Source organism: Amblyraja radiata, chromosome 17 (genome assembly GCF_010909765.2).
Source record: "Amblyraja radiata isolate CabotCenter1 chromosome 17, sAmbRad1.1.pri, whole genome shotgun sequence".
Lineage (NCBI taxonomy): Eukaryota > Metazoa > Chordata > Chondrichthyes > Rajiformes > Rajidae > Amblyraja > Amblyraja radiata.
Genome location: NC_045972.1, coordinates 10,840,044 through 10,859,554, shown reverse-complemented (window position 1 = coordinate 10,859,554; position 19,511 = coordinate 10,840,044). Strand labels below are relative to the sequence as shown.

The following is a 19,511-nucleotide window of genomic DNA, read 5'->3' as shown; positions in this document are numbered from 1 at the left end:
GCTAATTTGTCAGTGTTGTAGCAACAAGTGCAAAGTGCTGCATTTCTGGTGCTAGTCCCTACCTACTCAAATTCCCCCAGCAGGAGCTCTTTCCTTGTTCTACCTATGTCATTGGTACCCGCATGGAGCACAACAACTGGATCTTTCCCCTCCCACTCCAAATTCCTCTGCTGGTCAGACGAGATGTCCTGAACCTGGTCACCAGGCAGGCGACTCAGCCTTCGGGTCTCTCCATCCTTGCGACCGAGAATTGTGCCTATTCCCATGATTATACTATTCCCAATGACAACTACGTCACTTCTCTCGCTCCTCTTGAATGGCTCCCTGATCCACAGTGCCATGGTTATGGTTGCTCGTCCTTCCCACAGCCCCTACACTCGTCTGCACAGAGAACAAGAATCTCCACAGCCTTTCCCAATAGCCCACTCTGCCATACCTTTGTTTCCTTGTATTTTTCTTCACTGCCTCATGCTCAACCAATCGAATGTCTGCTTCTATGTCCCGCCTACCTTGCTACCATTTAAGGATTTAGTAAAAAATACCAGTTTCTCAGTGCTCGTATCTACTTTTCCAAATCAGCAATTTCAGCTGATCCGTAATGTGTACTTCACTGGTCACATTGAACTTCACCTGCCCTGCTTCTGCCCATACTTCATTTCATCTAGCATTTTTAGTCTTGATCCCTATTGACTACGTTGAAGAATTCTGAGACACCTGTAATGTTATAATGTTGTTTCTTGCATCCATGTGCAGGTTGCTTATAACAATTGAAAATAATTGTCTCAAACTGACTTATGGGAAATATTACTTCTGTTCACCTTTCAATATGAAAATCCTCTATCAAACTCGAGTGCTTTCTGACAATGAGCCAGTGTTTTACCCACTGACCTCCTCTAATTCCATGGGTTCTAACTTCTTTAAAAGACTCCCTAAATTATACTATGTTGAACACTTCCCAAAGTTCACACATACAACCGGGGTACAAACCGACGAATCTTCCCTGTTTACCTCAAAGAATCCTATCAACCTAATTCATTATTTGATCTATTTTTCAGCCAGTGTATTTTGTATTTATTAGTTCAAATTTGCGAAGATTTATAATACGTATGGTGAAAAGATTTGTTAACTTATTTTGTAAATTTTCTGTTCAACTTATTTCAGCTCAAACAACGTGTGAAACAAGATTTTTGAGGCTGAAATAAATTTCATAAAATATATAATAATGATATCTGTTTAATATTTGACAGGAGTATGTTGCTAAAGTTACTGAGTGCAAGGCAGAGAATAATAGCCTGCTTACAACAAAAAAAAATATGGACAAACAAATTGCTGTAAGTTCCTTCTAATGACTATGGTTTTGTCTAAAGTATTAATGACTTGAATTTATGGATTTTAATGGATGTAATTTTCATGTTATTGCTTAGGATTTTTTTTCCTTTTCCACTGGTGTAGACTTGAAGATCATCCTCAAATCTGTTGGGGGAAAAACATCTAGGCATGGCTCATTATGATTTAAAATCTTTAGCATTTTTATGCAATTATGGTACTTTGTTATAGCCCTGCTTTGATGCTGTTCATGCTGTAGAATCAGGAAAATGATGGAGATAACAATTGGTAGCATTGATCAATGGTTATTAGCCAAGCCTACCAGTTTCTGTCCATATCACAAACCATTATTCATAAAGGAATAAATTGCGTTAAAGTGAATAAAATAATGAAACATTTAGGTGAATTTCTTTAGTGGCACCTTATATTGTATTTTAGCATTGAATTGTGCAGCAAAATAAATGTTTCACAATTGTGCAATAAAGGAAAGGTCAGAAACGAGATTTGTTTTTTATATGCTGTACAAGTATTCAATGGTTTGGCAAAAAAATTAAAGTTAACCATTAATATTCTACAATTTTAGATGAAAAATAGCTCATGTATATAAGCAGGGTAAAGACTTTGCTACCATTTATTGACCAGAATAATATTATACATGACGCTCGAGACGTTTAAGCTTCTGTCTGCGTAACTTTTTTAAAGCTGCTTGTTGTTATAAAATATTAGATTTAATAAAAATTGATGGACAACAGATCTTAGATCTTTAATGCATCATGATAGGTTCATCAGCTTTAAGCAATGTGAAGTAGAATATGCAGTACATAATTATTTATTAATTTGTAATAGAACTAAAGTTCCACATATAGATTCCACTAACACAACCAAATGCAATTGCATATAGTTTGTTTTGATGTATAGAGCTGGTCTAAAGACGGTATAAAGTACACTTTCCTCGGGTTCAACTTATTGAGCTGAATTCTATATACAACAGGATTTTTCTCTTGCCTCTGTTGATTTAATTTTAGTTTTCCTAGGCTGAAAAGGAAAAAAAATAATAATGTGGCAGCGCTTCAAGGTTAGTCATCCAAAACACAATCTAATTGCTGGATGTGTTTGTATATAGGCAGTCTGATGAATAGACAGGTGTATAGAAATTAGTTCATGTAACACTGTTGATATCAATGTTTTGTGGTTGAAAATGAAATTACCATGATGTGAAACATGATAATGACCATTCTTTATTTTTGCATCACTCTGGAAATTAAACCAAATACTTCATAACATATGACGTTTGCCATACACTAATACATGTGCAACGATTTCTATGTCAGTTGCACACCAAATTATACTGTTCCCAAATAAGTTGGACATAGTCTATGCAAATTTGAGCTAATTGACTACATTAATCCAGCCAGAAAAATAGTCTGGGGATCCAGGTGAAAATGGCAAATTGGATTCAAAATTGGGAGAAGTAATGAGTCATGGCTGACATTTGTTTCTGTGACTGGGCAGTCGTTATCAGTGTGAATCTACAGTCCCATTAAGGGCCTGTCCCACTTTCACGACCTCAGCCGAGTTTGCCCTTGATTCATACTCACGGCATGACCGTCACAAGGTCGTAGGAGGTCGTAGGTAGATTGTAGCAGGCCGTGATGCTAGTCGTAGGTACTTGTGGCGTCAAGTAGGTCGGGGCGTTTTTCTAGCATGATGAAAAATGTCCACGAGTATAAAAGGTCGTGAATTAGGTCGTGAAAGTGGGACAGGCCCTTAACTCAGACCCTCACTTTTTCATATATATATATATGGAAAATATATGATTTATGATATATGATTTAGATGTGACATGCAGGGTGTTGATAAAGATGCTTGCAGATGATATCTTAAACAAGTTCAGCTTACAGTGAGAAGTTTAGTTTACATTGTACAACAATCTAGATGTAGATAGTCAATAAGGCAAAAAAAGGGGCAAATAGTATTTAATTCATAAATGTGCACGGTAATGTTTAGGGGATGCTTTCTTTTCTTATACATGGTACAGAGAATAAGAGCAGTGAGGCTATGGTAGATCCATGTGCAGTGCTAGTTAGATCACAGCTTTGATAACTGCATACAATTCAAGTCAGAACGGTAGTTGAAATATGTGATTATATGGCTGGTATTTTAGCAAAGAGAGTCGGGGTGCTTTTTTGCCATATGTCCAGAAACGGAACAATTAATTTCTTATTTTGTAGGAAAGAACTGCAGACGCTGGTTTAAATCGAAAGTAGACGTAAAATGCTGGAGTAACTCAGCGGTACAGGCAGCATCTCTGGAGAGAAGGAATGGGTGACGTTTCGGGTCGAGACCCTTCTTCAGACTAAACTTCTTACTTACAGCAGCACAACAGATATATAAACACAGTATTCAGTAGTAATAAACAAATTACTACTGAATAAATAAAATTATAATCATAATAAACAACAAAACGAAGTTAAATATATAAAACAAACAAACAATCTAATAAAAAGACTCAAAAATATGTCCCCCAAGTCCCGAGTGCAATCAAGACAGTTTGTAGTTCGAAATGTATTTGGAGTTCGTAGTTCAATAGCCTGATGGTTGTTGGGAAAAAGCTTCTCCTGAACCTGGACGTTACAGTTTTCATGCTCCTATACCTTTTTCCCGATGGCAGGAGTGAAGCATTAATACAGCACACATTTTTAATTCTCTTGCATCTCTCCCCATTTCCACAATCCTCTTTGCACCTCCCATCAACAACCCAGTGCACTTCCCTACCCCTCACCATCCTTCCGGAGTTTTATCCTGAGCCAGATTCTTTGGGAATGGTTTTGGCGTTGCTTAGGAGGAGGCCTCGTGCACTAAAAAACCTTGGTGGGGTAGTATCCCTGAATAGTGAGTCAAAAATCTGGCCTTATAAATTTATTATATACAATTATCATTTTTTTTACACAACATTTTGATTGATTATGTTATGATTTTCTACAGCTTCTTGACTAATCCCGATGCTTTCCCTAAGTTAACTCAGGCTAAATTATCGATATTAGGCTAAGCGGCTTCCTGCTTTCTGGCCCCATCTGGCCTGAAAAAGGAGCATTATATAGGTGATTTTTTTCCAATCCACTGAAGCTTTGTCGCAATGTAGGAACATTTGGAACAACATGGCTAATGCATCCATTGACTATTTCGCTTCTCAGAAGGTCCTACAGTGCAGGCCATCTTACCCAGGAGACTGGCTAGCCTTGAGTCCTTTTAGCTTGCTTAGTATGCTTTCTTGAATGGTAATGCATCTCTTGCTGTACATTTCCCACTGTTATTGGGATGCTTTCAGTGTTTTCTGCAGAAAAATTGATACAAAATACTTGTTTGAAGCTTCTATAATTTCTTTCCCATTATCTGTTACCTGGTTTCATCTTTTTAAGAAACCAACATTTACTTTAATACTCTGATTTTTATGCATTTGTAGAAGCTCTTACTATCTGCTTTGTACCTCTTGACAGATTATTCTCATAATATTTCTTCTCGTATTACTTACCCTTTCATAGAACATAGTACAGCACCAGAACAAGATCTTCGACCCACAATATCTGTGCTGAACATTATGCCGAGACTATCTCTTATCTACCTGCCCATAACCATATCCCTCCATTCCCTGCATATCCGTAGGCCTTGGCCTTCTCAACTTAAAACTATGCCCTGTAGTAGTTGAGTTTTCCATCCTGGGAGTAAATGTTCTGACTGTCTACACTATCTATGCCTCTCATAATCTTATCTACTTCTATCAGACTGGATAGACTTGGTTTGTACTCGCTAGAATTCAGAAGATTGAGGGGGGATCTTATAGAAACTTACAAAATTCTTAAGGGGTTGGACAGGCTAGATGCAGGAAGATTGTTCCCGATGTTGGGGAAGTCCAGAACAAGGGGTCACAGTTTAAGGATAAGGGGGAGATCTTTTGGGACCGAGATGAGGAAAACATTTTTCACACAGAGAGTGGTGAATCTCTGGAATTCTCTGCCACAGAAGGTAGTTGAGGCCAGTTCATTGGCTATATTTAAGAGGGAGTTAGATGTGGCCCTTGTGGCTAAAGGGATCAGGGGGTATGGAGAGAAGGCAGGTACAGGATACTGAGTTGGATGATCAGCCATGATCATATTGAATGGCGGTGCAGGCTCGAAGGGCCGAATGGCCTACTCCTGCACCTATTTTCTATGAGGTCTCCTGGCAACCTCTGGAATTACAGAGAAAACAATCCAGATCTGTCCTACCTCTCCCTGTAGCTAATATCCCTAATGCAGGCATCATTCTGGGAATACATCTATGCACCCTTTCCAAAGCCTCTGCATCTTTCCTGTAATGGAGGAATACAACCATAATTGTACACAGTACCCAAATGCGGCTAGCCAAAGTGCTATAAAGCTGCGCCATGACTTCCTGCCTCTTATACTCAATACCCTACCTATAAAAGCAAGTATGCTTTCTTTACCACTCTGTCTTGTGTTGCTATTTTCAGGGAGTTATGGAGTTAGAACTGAAGATCCCTCTGTATATCAATGCTGTTAAGGATCATGCCATTAACAGTATATTTTCCACTTACATTTGACTGCCCAAAATGCAACACCTTGCACTTGCTTGGATTAAACTCCATCTGCCATTTCTCCGCCCATTTCTGTAGCAGATCTATATCTTGCTGTATACCTTGACAGCTTTCTTGACAATACACAAACCTAGTAATCTTGGGGTCATCTTCAAACTTACTAATCAACCCATCTACATTGATATTGAAGTCATTTATATATATATCACAACAGCAGAGGTTCCAGCACAGATTCCACTGGTCACAGACCTCCAGCCTGAATATTGCCCTTCGACCACATCCCTCAGTCTTCTGTCAATAAGCCAGTTCTGAATCCGTATGACCAAGGTACTGTTAATCCAAAGCATCTTAATCTTCTTTATCAACCTATCATGGGGGACTTTATCAAATAGCTTACTAAAATCCATGTAGACAATAAAGAACAGTGTTGGAGTAACTCAGCAGACAGGCGGCATCTCTGGAGGACATGCATAGGTGACGTATCAGGTCAGGACCTTCTTTGGACTAATTGGGAGAAAGCTGGATTTGAGGTGGAGGTGGGACAAAGCCTGGCAAGTAATAGGGGAGAAAGGCATGGATTAATTAAGGACAGCTAATGAGGATTTGTTAAGGAAGGCTATGTTCAAATAATGATTTGGGCTCTGTATGTAGATTTGGGCAAGGCTTTTGACTACATTCTGCATGGCATATTGGTCAGAAAAGTAGCCTCGCAATCCAAAGAAGAATAGCAAATTGGATTCTAAATGGACTCAGTGACAAGAAGCAAAGGGTAATGGTTGACTTTTGGTTTTGTGACTGGATAGTTGTTATCAGTGGATTCTGTCATCCCGTTACTCAGCCCCTCACTTTTTTCTAAAATATATGTATTAATGATTTAGATGTAATATGCAGGGTGTGTGACAAAGATGCTTGCAGATGATATACAGAGTGACCATGCAGTTTATATTACAAAGGAAAGCTTACACTGCAGAAAGATCTAGATGGTCTGGTTAATAAGGTGCAAATGGAATTTAATACATAAGTGTGAAACAATGCATACATTATTTTACTAGCCAAGGTACAGAAAATAAGAGCAGTGAGGTTATGGTAGATCCATGTATCAAACAAATTAGATCACAGCTCTGATAAGTCCACACAATTCAGGTTATCACAGTAGATAAAATATGTGATTATATAGCTGGTATTTTAGCAATTGTTTTTTCATAATTTTTCTTCCTCTTGCATCTCTCCCTTCTGGTTCCCATGCACCTCCTCCAACCTTTTCTACTGCATTCAGTGCTCCTGATGTGGCTCCCTTCACACGGTGAGACTAAGCCGTTTGGCTGAACATTTGCGCCATGACCATGAAGGCCATCCTGGATCTCCTGGTTGCTCACCATTTTATCCCCCATCCCTTTCCCATACTGACTCTGCTGTCCTGGGCCACCTCCATTGCCAGAGTGAGACCATATGCAAACTGGAGAAACAGCCATTCGTATTCCACTTGGGTAGTTTACAACCCAATGGTATGAATATTGAAAGACTGAATTCTCCAATTTTAGGTAACAACCCCCCCCATAATCCAGCCCCCTCTTTTCCCTTACCACCCCCCCCCCCCCTCCCCTTCTTGCATTCCATCTATATTATTCTTATTAAAGCTAGTCGAAACAATATAGTGGTATTATACAGAGACATATTAATTCTATTGATCCAAATTAAGCTTCATTTGCCTGCAGACTGAAAGAAAAACTACTGGCGAGGTGTCAGTGCAATCATACTTTATCTGATAGCATAGCACGTATAGAAGATCAGATGGAAACACACCGGACCTCTCACTCTGCCCCTGGATTTCCAACCAGGTTCTGGGATGATTCTGGCTGTGGGGACCTAGTTATGTTTCATATCTGACCCTTAGCTTTACTCCAGGAATGTTGGTATAGATGTGCAGCAACAGTCATTAGAATGGAGTCACCAACCTTAATGGAAAAGCAAAATGTTTGATTTTTATTTTAATTGATATCAATATTTTTTTTAATCATTTTGCATGAGATAAAATTAAATGAAAAATTAAAGGCACATAATGACAATGGAAGTTAGGTTTAGTTGTAGAAAAGCAACACTGAGGTAAACGATCAGTTATGATTTTATTGTAATGCAGAGCAACGATGAGGGGCCAAATGGTCTTATCCTCCATCTATTTCTTATCTTCTTCTGTAAAATGATTACCCTAGGATCAATAGCTTGTCTGTATTTCCATATCTCTTTTCTTTAATGCCAAAATGGCGAGTGCGATTTTTAACTTTAAAAGAATCTTTCACAAAACTGAAGATTATACTTGGGGCATTTCAATCTCCTCACCTATTTCTTAATCTTAAAGAGATATATAATTTCACTAAATCTCATTAAAATGATATAGGGCCACGCAGTCCACTTAATGAGTACTTAATTCATTAATTTGAATGAACATCCCTCTGTACCTCAAAGACTATTGTACCCTTTTTATGTCTGTCACCATTACAGAATGCGACAACAGTGCTTTTATTGTACAGATATGCTAGGTAAGTAGGCTGCAAAAATAGTCCTTTGGGCCTGAGATTTTTAATGAAAGAGTCAGTTGGCAGCTTTGAAGAGTATCTTGTGGAGCAGCAATAATTTTGTCACCTTTTAGCAGGTGTAAGAAAAATTATTACATCTTGTGATCAAACTGGTCAAGTTGACAAATTTGTATTATGTGCAAAGAGAAAGGTATTTGAAAATTAATTAACAATTAATTTAAAGGATTTCATTCATGGTCATAAGTATATGTTGCAAATAGTCCATTTTTTTTCCATTTTTTAAAATCTTTTTGAGAAGGAGAGCAGTTAAAAAGCTTGTTTTAACATGATGTAATCAGCGTATGAAGCCTAGGCAATGATTCCCACTCCAACATGATAATTAGTATATTCTGAATAGTGCCCAGCCATGAGGAAAAGAAAAGTCACCTTGCTTTGCTTGTAAATAATCCAGGTTGGCAATTTGATGATAGGCAGGTGGAAAGGTGCAGATGTCTGTGTGGTTTCATCTTTCCTGCTTTTATATGTTACAATGCTTCCTTTGAGATCATTTTATGCTATGCAATGGTAATCATTCAAGTAAAACTAGGTAGCTGTCATTAGTGTTGTGGAACATGCTGCTATTATGTGTATGGCATCAGTCCGGTGATGCACATTTTTTTTGTTCTCAGTCTCTCTGTGGAAATGTCTTGATTCTGTTTAGTATGCTGATTGAGATTTGGTGCAGGACATGAGGAGCTGAGGGTGAATCTTTTATGTTGCCAGTTTATAGTGCAGCATTAATGCAACAGTATCTGCAGGGAATTTGTTTGTATAGTATATTTTCCTCTGTTCTGTGCGATGTTGCAAGATAAAACCAGTATTTTCACTGTTCGGAGTTTTTACATGAGCAATGATAGTGCTTGCCAAGAAAATTATCACAATTCAAAATAACTGCATGGTTTATTCCTGATTAGACCATCTTCTTGACTGCTATTTTACTTGTTTCTTTAACTATTTTTACATTGGCTTCGTATAGCAAATACTGATAAAAATGTAGCATAATTGAAGCACACTAATTAGCTTGCAGAATGGGCAACTGATTGGCAAATGCATTTTAATATAGATATTTGTGGTGTGGTAGATTTCAGCAGAAAAGATAAGTATCCCACCTTATCTTTGGAGAATAAGAATGGACTCGAGGGGCAAAAATTGTAAGGGTGAAAATTTACAATTGTAGGCCTTGTCCCATTTACACAATTTATTCGGAGACTGCCGTCATAGTCGCGGGGTGACGCCCGTGTTGTCGTGAGTAGTTGCCCAAAGAGTCGTACCTTTTTCTGGTCGCCGCTGAATTTTCAACATGTTGAACATTTTCGGTCATCTGCTGCGACTATGACGGGTGCCGGCAAGTCGCCAAAAAAAATCACATATGTGGGACATGCCCGAAGAAACCCATAAAAATGTGCAGCAACATTACGGCACATTTCCCACACAATGAAATTCAGGGGCAAAGAAAGACATTAAATGCTGGAGTAACTTAGCGGGTCAGGCAACATTCCTAGAGAACATGGATAGGTGATGTTTTGGGTCGGGATCCTTCAGACTGTTTCTAGAGGGGCGAGGTAGAGGGAGGAAAGCTGGAAGAAAGTCATCCCCTTTCGTCCGCATTCCCATCAGGCAGAAGATACAAAGCTTGAAACCATGTGCCGCCAGATTCAAGGATCGCTTCTTTCCCACTGTTATCAGACCCTTGACCAGACTTCTTGTATGTTAAGGATTAATTCTGATCTTTAAATATACCTTGTTGTGGCCCTTGGAAATGTTTTATTCTACATTTTCTTTGTAGGTGTAACACTATATTCTGCACTGTTATTTATATTTTCCTTTGCATTATCTTAATGTACTTATGTATAGTAGATTTGCGTGGATAACACGCAAACTAAAACTTTCACTGTATTTCAGTACACGTGACAATAATAAACCAATAACAATAGGGTGAGGTGAAATAACTCGTCGCATATTTCAATGAAAAGAGGCAAAACTGAGTGGGGCATGCAACAGATGCATGTAGGTTTCAATCCACACACATCTTTGAAACTAGTCCATTAACATTTCAGATTTTCACCTATTTATTTTTGGAAATTACAGATAGGTAGACAAACTCATGGCTATGTGCTTTGTCCCCAGTTCTACTCTCTCTACATCCATGTCTGTATGGCCAGACATTCCCCAAGGTCAATTTTAAATATACTGCCGATCCCATTGTCGTTGGAGGAAGACCAGGTAACAGAGTATTGGAAGGAGATCAATAATCTGATTGAGTGTAGCCAGATCAACAATCTTTTTCTCAACATTAGAAAGACCAAGGAGCTGATTATTGACTTTAGGAAGAGAAAGGTGAGGAACTATGCACTATCTTCATTGGCGGGACAACAAAGGAGAGAGTCAACAGTTTTAAATTCCTGGGTGTGCACTGATGACTTGTCCTGAACCCAGATGCAGCACATCGATACGATTACTAAGAAACTTCACCAATGCCTCTTTATCCTCAGAAGTTTGAGGAGATTCTGCATGTCACGGAATATTTTATCAAATTTCAACAGGTATATGTTGGAGAGCGCACTGACTGCTTGCATCATGGCCTGATTGGATCATTTGAATGCTTGCAAGCAGAGACTGCAGAAAGTGGTGGATATTATCCCGGACCATCACAGATATTGACCTCCCTGCCATCAAATGGCTCTACAGGAAGGACTGCCTCAAGAAGGCAGCAGATATCAAAAATATACACCATCCTGGCCACACTCCCATCTCATTGTTACCATCATGAAGGAGTTACAGGAGCCTAAGAATCATTTGCTCCAGATATAAGAACAGTTTATTCCCATCAATCATTAGGTTTTTGAATCATCCTGCATAATCCTAACCATAACCCCACAGTAGATTTTGTACTACTATAGTTGCACAATGTACTTTGGCATTCACCATCATGGTCTGGTTTACCTGGAATAACTGATGATTTTTTAATACATTTATTTGTTGTATTATTTCATTTCATGTTCCTGTAAAGCTGCAGCGAGTAAGAATTTCATTGTTCTGGTCACAGTGCATATGACAATTAAACTATTTTGAATCTCGATTGTGATAATGTTGCTTTTACCAATGCGGTTTAAGTTCAATAAAGCATTAGATAATTCACAGAAGGATTCACACCATAAAAACATTATACATAGGCTGGTCGATCAACTTCTGTCTTCTTCTGTAATTCCTTTTTGCCTTGCATTGAGTTACAGAACAGTGCTATTAGGAACTTTTCCATTACTGGTTTGGAACCAAATCTTCTCCTCATCAATCAGTGAAGATATAACAATGATTATGGGCCTCTTTTTTTCCTTTTTAAATTTTAGATCAGTAACATGGAGAGGGAAACAATTATTTGAGCAGTTCAAGTTCAAAGAAGAAAAAGAAGCAAGTAATGATTTTTTAAGAAATCATACTAGCAAACTTTCATTACAGATGTACACTGTTAGTGATCAATATCTACCTTGCCAAAATTATTGTTGTCATCTCACAATGGGGTTCATTTATATCATTAATAACTGGAAGTTGGCAATTTCACAGGGCTTTCAGCGGCAGATGAAGCCTGCATTTCATTTAGCTGGCCACAATAATAATATTCTATGATATACTTTTGGTCGTAATTGCCATTTAAAAATAAAATTGGATGCATTAAGCATAAAGTTACCTGCATTGTCGTCAATAAATAGGGTCTAGTAAATTAAGTCTTTTTTTTGATTAGGATGCATGTGATCAGTTTAATCTACTGGAAGCATCTTAGTGTCATCGAGTATAGAGAATGGGCTAATGTCAAAGGATTTTTGGGACTGGGAACAGAAAAAGGGGAGTAATGTGAAATGAAATACTGGATCAATTACTCTACGTATAATTAATGTTAAAATCAGATACATGTTTGTTTCTTTTATGAGAAGCTTTGTTCTTATGTTATTTATTGGTTGAGAAAATACAGCATAATTAGCAAATTTATGTTGTCTCATGAATTCCTGGGTTTTGATCTGGTGAGAGTGTGGGGACAACAATGTATGTCCAGCAACATATTATCAAAGGCAGGGTGAGGGTGGTGTGTGATTTCAAGGAGAACATGGAGATTATCTTGTTCAGTGTGCCTGCAGCACTGAAACTGAAATTGTCTTTCCAATCTTGTGAAAATGCCTGAACTTAAAATGGATGAGAAACAGCATATAAATTCAGGGCACAAAAAATATTGAATTTATGCCATAAAATATTTCTTCAGAAATGGAAATTGTAAGTATTACCTCACAGCTGCCACTCAGGTAAGTTTTTAGGAAATTGCATTTAAGTAATTTTTTCAATTATAATTGTGACACACACTTGCACCAAATATGCAGTAAAGGGAATAGAAAGTAAATGACATTTCTATGAGTATACATTTAGAGAAAAACACTTTTTTTTAAAAGGAGAATTTAAGACGTGTACCAAAAGCTTGGCCAATGAGCCAAGGTATTAGTTTTAAGAAGCATCTTATATAGTTGGAAAACAGTAAGGTCTGGGGAGAGAATGATGGAATAATTAAAATTCAGAATGTGCAAGAGGATGCAGAATTAGAGTGTGCCGATGTGTCATGTCATACAGCATTGAAACAGGCCTTTAAACCAACCAAATCTGTACTGACAATCAAGCTACCTGCAAATCTTATACAAATCCTATTTTATGCTTCATATATTCCCCTCAACACCCCCAGCCTCTACCATTCTCATATACACTAGGGGCACCTCAAAGTGGCCAATTGAAGACCAAGCCACACATCCTTAAGATGTACAGGGAAACCGGAGCACCCAGCAGAAGGCTGTATGTTCACAGGGAGAACATGCAAATTCCACCCAAGCAGTGCAGGAGGTCAGGATCGAACCCAGGCTGTTGGATCTGTGAACTAGCAACATATGTTCCATTAAGCCAACCACGTTGTTTTGTAGGTTACAGGACTGAAAGTGTTTGGATGGGGAGTTCATGTGGGGGTTTGGAACAAGGGTGAGAAATGGAAAAGTAGATTCCAAAATGGATAGGGTTTAGTTTGAGTTAGAATGTGAATAGAAGAATTTTGGAGCACTTTAACTTAATGGATGATGCAAGATGAAAGTTATTCAGAAATATGTTAGTTTAGATGTAACAAAGAATAGCCATGAGTTTTGGCACAATATGACAGGGCATTGATGAAAAATTGGGTGCTTTTAGGGAGTTTGAAAGAGATGGCAAGTTGCTGACCAAAATCTGTGATCCAGATCTTATCTCTGGATTAGATTCAGGACCATGTGGCATTGAGTCTAGTTTCAAATACTTACCAGGAGTGAAATAGCAAGGAGATGTAAATTGTGGCCCAAAGCTGGAAGGTGTCTTCCCAATGTTTAGTTTGAGGAAATTCCTGCCGGTGCAGTGCAAGCATCATGCACTTTGGAGCAATTGAGAATCATAAGAGGTGATAAAGTGGGGTTTGTGTTCTCAATCTGCATATGGAAACTGACAGCGTCTTTGGATAAATATTACCAGGTTGCTACGTGTAGATGAGACCAAGCCTTTGGCACCATGTCGAAGGCTAAATATGGACATGAGGACTTAGGTTATGGAACTGAGTGAAGATAAGCACATATTTGGAGGCAAATATGTTCAAAACTTTGAAGAGGAGGATAAGGTTTGAAAATGGGCAGTGGTATTACAAGAATGAAGAGTTTAATGATCTTGGAGAGGGTAGTGATGACAGCAGACTTAAAGCAGAGATGGACTGTACTAGAGAAGAGAGAATTGTTGCAAATCTAAGACGACTTGGAAAGAAACATTGAGTGATCTGTTTAGAAGGGATAAGGTGAGGACACAGGCATTACTCCCATGTGGAAGATGACCTCATCCCTTCAGCTAAGGTATTCACTGTATTACATATTTGCTTCCACCATCATCCCTGGCAGTGTGTTCCTGGCACTTACTACTCCATGTAAAAAAAAAAAAAAATTGACCCACAGGTCTCCTTTAAACTTTCCCCTTTGACCTTAAAGCTGCGTCTTTGACATTTCCACATTGAGAAAACGTTCTGACTGTTGACCCAATGTATCCCTCTCATAATTTCATATACTTCTAACAGGTCTCCCCTCAACCTCCGATGCTCCAGAGAAAACAATCTAAGTTCATCCTTAACTAATATTTCCAGCACCATATGGATTCCAACTGAAATTCCACCCTTTACGGCTCCAATCAACCAGTGATCAAAATAAACTTAAATATATCCATTGTTTTCCTGATCACTGGTCTCATCATTTCCTCAGATCAACATGAACTTAGTGCTGTGCACCAGCTTACTTATATTCTTGACTGCTTTTTGCAACTACACTAACTGGCTCTGCCTCAGAGTTGTACTGGTTTAACAATCCACTTTGACCTTTACCATTTTTGGTGTTTCAACAGAACATTTTTTTCCTTTGCATGTAAACTTCAAAAGTGAGATACCTCTTGAACTTTGAAAATAGTTCTCCAGTTCCATTACCCCTTTTCATTTTCCTCCAGTCTCATCTCTCTACCTATTATGTTTTCACTATTCTTGTACAATTTTGAATGATTAGTCCACACCAGAGGCCCCGCAATCATCGCCCATGTGCTAATTTTAAAGAATTCTAAGCCTGGCATGATGCTGCGCTCATTGTCTCCATGCCCATCTCTTTGCAGAGGAGAGCTTACCCCAGACTGGACGCTTTCTTTCATTTCCAGAGTTCCCAATCTAATTGGACCCCAATGTCTGGCTCTTTTCTTTCTATTTATCACTGCCAATGTGACATTGATCACTTCAATTTTTCACATTTAAATTCGCCAATGACACCATTGTTGTTGGACGAATTGTAGATAATGATGTCAGTGTATAGGAAGGAGATCAATCATCTGACTGAATGGTGCCAGAACAACAACTTTGCTCTCAACGTCAATAAAACCAAGGAACTGACTGTTAATCTTTGAAGAGGAAAGCCGTGGTTCCATAAACCTGTCCATCAATGGGTCGGTGGTGGATAAAGTCAACAACTTCAGGTTCCTGGCATATCTCTGAAGATATGTCCAGGACCCCGCACATTGATGTAGTCATAACGAAGGCCCATCTAAGCCTCCACTTCCTTAGAGGATTGTGAGATTAGGTATGTCAATTAATACTTTCTTGAACTTCTACGGGTGTTAGGTGGAGAGCATGTTGAATGGTTACATCACAGCCTGGTTCAGCAACTCGAATGCCCAGGAATGAAGGAGATTGCAAACAATGGTGAACACAATGGTGAACACAGCCCAGTGCATCACCGATACCGACCTCTCCACCACCGAAGGAATTCGAGGAGGTGTTGTTTGAAAAAGGCAGCCAACATAATCAAGAACCCACACCACCCTGGCCACACTCATTTCAATCCTCTCATTGGGAAGATGATATGGGAGTCAAAAAGCTCAAACTTCCAGGTTCAGGAACAGTTTCTTCCCAAAAACCATCAGGCTGTTGATCACCACGAACTCCAACTAAACTATAAACTGCCTTGATAAACCATCAGGCTTTGTTTTTGTACTATATTGTTTTTTAATTTATTGAATTCCTTTTTGTTGATTATTAACAAAACTACTGAGTACAGTAGGGCTGTATCTACTATTTACAGCCTGTGAGTTAGTCTGAAGAAAGGTCGCGGCGCGAAACATCCCCTACCTATCCATGTTCTCCATGGATGCTGCCTGACCTGCTGAGTTATTCCAGCACTTTGTGTCCTTTTGTATATTAACCAGCATTTGCAGTTCTTTGTTATTATATTCTGTGTTTATATACTTAATGTGCTGCTGCATGTAAGAATTTCATTTATCTGTTTCGGGAAACCACTTTCTCACAGAAGCTTAATTTTGCTCTCAGACATGTCCATATGCCTCCCAATGCACCACGACCTACTATGGAGCATAAGACGAATATTTCTGTCACTGACCTCAAGAAGTCTTCTCTTTATAGCATCCCACCTCACAGTTGCACAGCCCTCATAGACTGCTTCTTATTTCTCCTCATGCAGATTTGCATGCCGGGCATTGTTTCAGCCTGTGTTGAATGCCCTTCACTTGTTTCTCTAACAGAGTTATAAACAATCCCTTTTCACCATAACAGTCATTGACCTGGTTAAATTAGTTCTTGCATTGAACAACATCTTTTTCAACGCCATTCATTTTTTTCAATTTGAATGAGAACTCTCATGGCCCTAAGTCTTGCCTGTCACTTTGTTAGATATATCGAACAGACCTTGTTTAAGTTCTATTCAGCCTCTTCACATAATTTTTGTCCCCATTACATTTGTGGCTGTATTTGACCCTGAGGTATGTCATTTTAAAATATGTCCTATTCTTATTCCGACCTCTGTCCTACATTGCTACAATAATGCCCAGCACAAGCTTGAGGAGCAGCACTTTATCATCCATCTGGGCATGTGGAAACCCTTGGATCATGATACTAAATTGAACAATTTTTGGTGACCAATTTCTTTTCTCCATGGATGTTGCAGTGCTTCTTTGTTCCAATAGGGTTTTGTTCAGAACGTGATAGCTTTCAAAAATATATATTACCGTGACAACTTCAACTCATCGGAAATATTCTCCCTTTTTCTCAACTCCTTCTCTTCACTGTGACTCTCTTTCTCTCCCTACGGATGCCGTGTGCCCTTCTGAGTACTTTGCAATTTCCTGATTTTGTTACAGAAGAAAGTAGGTTGGGGAGAATATGTAGATAGTGCATGATTTGAGGATTTGATCAGAGTTGCCCACATGTGTGACCTACACAAATGAGGGTATCAAGGCCAAGCGAGATGGCAATCACAATGTGCTGAAAGTGGGTAGGGGAATTAATATGAAGCCCACATTTCGTCTAATTATCAACACCATCCTGTAAAATCTGGGTAATGATATTTATTTTAACATTCTTAATGCTCTTTCAGAAAGGACCATAGATGTAGAGAAAAAGTAAGCTTACTTCATTCTTTGGAAATAGTTTGGTTGTGTTAAATTTCTGGACTGCTGTGTGTTTCAGAGAAAGACAAAGGAATGGTTTGCCACACACTAATTAAAATTACAGTTACTCAAGCATTTTAAACTATTTGTTACACAACTAACAATCCCGCAGTGGGATAATTAATATTTCTATTATTGGTCCCAAGTTACAGGCCTAATGGAAAGTCATTAACAAAATTGTCATTAGTTCTTCCCTTTTGTTTGATTTTACAGTAGGATCATTACAGGGCTAGGAAATATTACCATTAGTTAATATTCAATTTTCAAGTGATATTGACATTGGAATTTAAAGCTCCGTAATATATCGGTATTTATTTTTAACACACTAAAATAAATATTCAAATAAAACAGTATTAGCATAATGAGTGCAATTTTGCAGCAGGAATGGCAGAAGAAGTGATATTGCAGCACATCGGAAATCCGAAAATGCATTCTGTGGAGAAACCTTTATGGTACAGATAGATCATGGCTAGGGGCGATTTATGGTTCCCATGCACTTTCTTCATAAATATATTTGTCGCATCATTTGAAATCTAAAAATTAGATTCAAAATACTTTAAAAGGGTTGATCAACCTGAGGTTTTTTAAATTGGTCACTTGCTTTAAAGTAAAATACCAATGATGCTACAGGACTCCTGAACTCAACAGATCTTTAATCATTTTACAATTATAAGCAGAGAAAACCCTCAAGTTTTCTGCCATGCGGATAAGGTTAATATTTTATATTTATAGTTTTTCATAAAAGACTGTTGTCCGGCTGCGGATTGACCCCTTTAATAATAAATGATGGATATGAGAATTACAGAGAGAACTGAAAAAAATCCAATTTTGTCTTGGCTGTATTAAATGGAAACTGAAATTTGTGATTTAATGCATGGTATGAATGGTTGCTATTATGTGTTATTAACAAATCAACCTTCTCTTTCTATAATACAAATCCTTATCGCACCAGGGACAGCGTACACGCTTTTCTGTATTGATTTATTGCTGCTTGCCATATGACAATGGAAAGTAATGAGTTGACTACGTTTTTGATAGGATTGTGCAGTAAGTTCAGCAAGTTTTATCTCCGTCACTTGATTAGATTTTGCTAGGGTTACTTAGTTTGCAGAAAACGCTAACTCAGCTGCTACAATTGAATTGTTATGAAATAGATAATGGAATTTGAAGCATTTTGCTGTGTGGACTGGTTGGTGATGTTTTTGTAGATCAGAATGTTGTGCAACCAGAGACAGAAATTAGGTTTCCAGGAATCAGAATTTATATTGGCAAAGTTTAAGTGTAAAATGATATTAATTATACCACCATTCTCTGTTAAATTTTAAAACATTATTCTTTCTTTATAGAATGCACTGAGATTGTATTCATAAACTATTGCGAATCTCATGAAATACATTCGAGAGAGGAATAAGCTTAGTGAAAGGACGTTTTTGATTCATCCGAAAGCCACAAATAATGCTTGTTACTTGTAACTCAAATGCATTGGTCTCTGCAATAGAGCCTCCAGTTTTAACACTCAGATACGAGGCAGGCCATTGAAGTTGGAAATGTCAACAGGGAGCAACAGAGTAAAAATATTCGTATTAGAGATGTTCCCGGATCATATGAATGTTCTCTATAATAAAATTGACTCTTTGGGGGACGTGTTCAATTTATGAATTCATTTTTCACCACAATAGTCCATTCTTCTCCCATGGGAATGTAGTATCAAAATACCCATAATGTATTTCCATCTATATTTTTCAATTTATAACATTTTGCTTAATGAAATGTTTTCTACGAATGCATCCCTTTTGTAAATTTCAGCATTTTTTGACACTTAGATATTTGACAGACACAAGGCATTTACTTACTTAGGTACAGTGATAGGAACGTGAAGGGTTAGTCTGGAATTTTGTGTTCGAATCAAGTATTTTTATTTTTGAAGAGATTGTATTATTGAATATATATATTTTGTAATTTCTTGTATTGAAAATATTCAAGTTAAAATT

The 19,511-nt window shown here is 38.1% G+C and overlaps 1 protein-coding gene across 3 annotated transcripts in view; it reads left to right on the top strand.

Annotated features, from left to right (window-relative positions):
* Nucleotides 1–19,511, top strand: part of pmfbp1 (polyamine modulated factor 1 binding protein 1) — a 578,164-nt gene that overhangs the window by 66,170 nt on the left and 492,483 nt on the right. Inside the window, exon 4 of one of the 3 annotated variants that reach the window (XM_033035743.1) lies at nucleotides 1,248–1,331. The exons of the other annotated variants lie outside the window; for them this stretch is intronic. Coding sequence (XP_032891634.1) covers nucleotides 1,248–1,331 — 84 coding nt within the window. The remainder of the gene's footprint in view (nucleotides 1–1,247; nucleotides 1,332–19,511) is intronic. 3 annotated transcript variants of the gene reach the window in all.